At 34.2% G+C, this 3,160-nt stretch overlaps 1 protein-coding gene across 1 annotated transcript; it reads left to right on the top strand.

Moving 5' to 3' along the window:
* Positions 1-932: 932 nt before the first annotated feature.
* Positions 933-2,795, top strand: LOC101509976 (uncharacterized). Its single transcript, XM_004506640.1, has one exon. The coding sequence runs from the start codon at positions 933-935 to the stop codon at positions 2,793-2,795; it is 1,863 nt and encodes a 620-aa protein (XP_004506697.1).
* Positions 2,796-3,160: the final 365 nt, after the last annotated feature.

Below are 3,160 nucleotides of genomic sequence, written 5' to 3'. Positions count from 1 at the left end.
CATTCGTGTCTGCTTTGGATTACTTGTGGGTGCTAAAAATGAGTTGATTTTCAATATTGTTTTTATCCTGATTGAAGTAATGAATTGTGGACGATTCTCAAGTTTGAAGGCCTCACACAGTGACACAGAGAGGGCCAACATATGCATAATGCATGCACAGTTATGTAATTGACCAATCTTTGACTCCATATTAAATATTCAATTCAATTTACTAAGCTATGAATGAGCTGGGGATACTGACGGATCAAACTACCCATGTGACTCTCATTTTGTTTTTCAATTTCTTAACAATTCTAAACCATATAATGTCAATTAATTTTATAAACTTCACTTTAGTTTAATATAAATTTATAAACTAGTTAATTTAGTGAGTTAGAATTTAAATTCTTTTTAAAAGAGATATTTATATTAGTATTTCATGATTTTCGAATAAGATTATTTCTGATAAAAGAAATTTTAGTAACAAAAATTATTAAATAGTTTTTTAAATATATTTACATAAATACAAATTGAAAGATAAGTTTAAGTGTAAAGTTAGAAATAATTTTAAATATAAAATCAATTTTAGTTAAATATAAATTCAATTCTAAAAGAAAAAATTGAGTTGGATTCGTTTAATTAATGAATAGTTTGCTATAATGAGACACATAAATGGTTTAATTTAAAGTTGAAGTGATGCATGTTATTCATATTGAAAATTGTGTTCTTGCAATAATTTGCTATAATGATACATTTGCATTTGCTTCCTTGTTTCAATAAATTGAGTCCTGATTTGATTTGAGTTGATTTTACTATACTATTCTATTTGATTTTATACTATATTATTCTATTTGATGTGAATTATCTATTTGATTTGATTTTACTATACTATTCTATTTTACATTATGTTAGCAGTTTCGTTGCTCCTCAATTCTTTGTTTGTCCTTCAAAGTATGGATGGCTACCACCCAGATTGTAGTTGGGTATATGATAGACTTTATGTTCAACGAGGGGGGTTCAAATCAGCATTTGCAAAAGGTGTTGAAGAGTTTATAACAAAGGCAATAAGTCGTAATCAGTTTGTAGAAGATGGTGGCATCAGATGTCCTTGTCACAATTGTATGTGTAGCGGTGTATTGTCTGCAAGTGAAGTCAAAATTCACTTGTATAGGTTTGGGTTCCAACCAAATTATTGGTATCGAACTCAGCATGGTGAAGAAGCCCCACATATTGACCCAGAAAATGTTCCAAGTAGTAGTGGATATATTGATAACGATGATCCATTTACGTTAATGCAACATATGGTCGATGATGCATTTGGTCCAACTTATGACTTCCAAAATATGGGTGATGAGGGCAACGAGGAAGAGATTAATGAAGAGCCTCCAAATGAGGATGCTCAAGACTTTTATGATTTGTTAACTGCTGCAAACAAACCCTTATATGAGGGGGCTTCTGATTCAAAACTTTCAATATGCGTGAAACTTTTAGCTTGCAAATCAAATTGGAATGTTCCGCAGAAATGTCTTGATTTCTTTGCAACCATGCTTGTAGATGTGTGTCCTTTTAAGGATTCACTTCCAAAAAATTTTTACCAAGCGAAAAAACTGGTGACAATGCTAGGATTGAAGTCTGAGAAAATTGATTGTTGTGTTAAAGGGTGCATGTTGTACTACAAAGAGAATAGTGCAGATATAGAGTGTAGGTTTTGTCATGAACCCCGATATGTTCCTCGTAAGCCTGGGATAGGTAACCACAAAGACATTCCAGTTAAGAGGATGTTCTATATGCCAATCACTCCTAGGTTAAAAAGATTGTATGCATCAACGGAAACTGCTGCCCAAATGAGATGGCATCAACATAATAGATCAAGTTCAGGCATTTTACGTCATCCATCTGATGGGGAAGCTTGGAATCATTTTGATGCAAGGTATCCAGACTTCGCAAATGAACCAAGAAATGTAAGGCTTGGGTTATGTTCTGATGGCTTCACGCCATACATTCAGGCATCTTCATCCCCATATTCTTGTTGGCCTGTTGTTGTGACCCCGTATAATCTCCCGCCTGAAATGTGCATGACTAAACCATTCATGTTTTTGACTTGTCTCATACCTGGACCATCTAACCCAAAAGCAAACATTGATGTGTATTTACAACCATTAATAGACGAGCTTCAACAATTGTGGAGTGAAGGGGCTTTGACTTATGATATTTCCATGAAACAAAACTTTGTAATGAGGGCAACCTTAATGTGGACAATTAACGATTTTCCTGCTTATGGCATGTTATCTGGATGGAGTACCCAAGGTAAGTTGGCATGTCCGGTATGTATGGATGGAAATAAGGCTTTTACTTTAAAATACGGTGGCAAAAATTCATGGTTTGATTGTCACCGTCGTTTCTTACCTCATAATCATGCATTTAGAAGAAGTAAAAAAGGGTTCCCTAAAAATAGGGTTGTGAAGGATGAACCTCCTCCAATATTGAATGGTGAAGAAGTTTGGGGTTTGGTTCACAATATTCCACGAGTGATAGATACTGCACATACTAAATTGTTTGGATATGGAGTTAGCCATAATTGGACTAAACGAAGCATATTTTGGGATCTTCCATACTGGAAAGATAATTTATTAAGGCATAATTTAGATGTCATGCACATAGAAAAAAACTTCTTTGATAATGTGTTTAACACTGTCATGAATATTAAGAACAAGACTAAGGACAACGAAAAAGCACGAATGGACTTGGCCATCATTTGCCAACCTAGCGACCTGGAGTTGGTTCCACATAACAATGGAAAAATGAAAAAACCTTAGGCAAATTATTGTCTTACGTCTAGTGAGGCAAAGAAAGTTTGTAAATGGATAAAGAAGCTTAAGATGCCAGATGGGTATGCTTCTAACTTGGCAAGATGTGCAGATGTTAATAGAAGACAAATGAATGGGATGAAAAGCCACGATTGTCATGTATTTATGGAGTGTTAGCTTCCATTTCCATTTAGTTCATTACCTGACCATGTGTGGAAACCATTAAAAAAATTAAGTCAATTCTTTAAGGGCTTGTGCAGCAATACCTTAAGACATGATGAATTGGTCAAATTGGGTGAAAATATTTCATTCATCATATGCAAACTTGAAAGAATCTTTCCACCAGGATTCTTTGATTCAATGGAGCATCTTCC

This window comes from Cicer arietinum, chromosome 6 (assembly GCF_000331145.2).
Source record: "Cicer arietinum cultivar CDC Frontier isolate Library 1 chromosome 6, Cicar.CDCFrontier_v2.0, whole genome shotgun sequence".
NCBI lineage: Eukaryota > Viridiplantae > Streptophyta > Magnoliopsida > Fabales > Fabaceae > Cicer > Cicer arietinum.
This window is presented reverse-complemented; position numbering and strand designations above follow the sequence as displayed.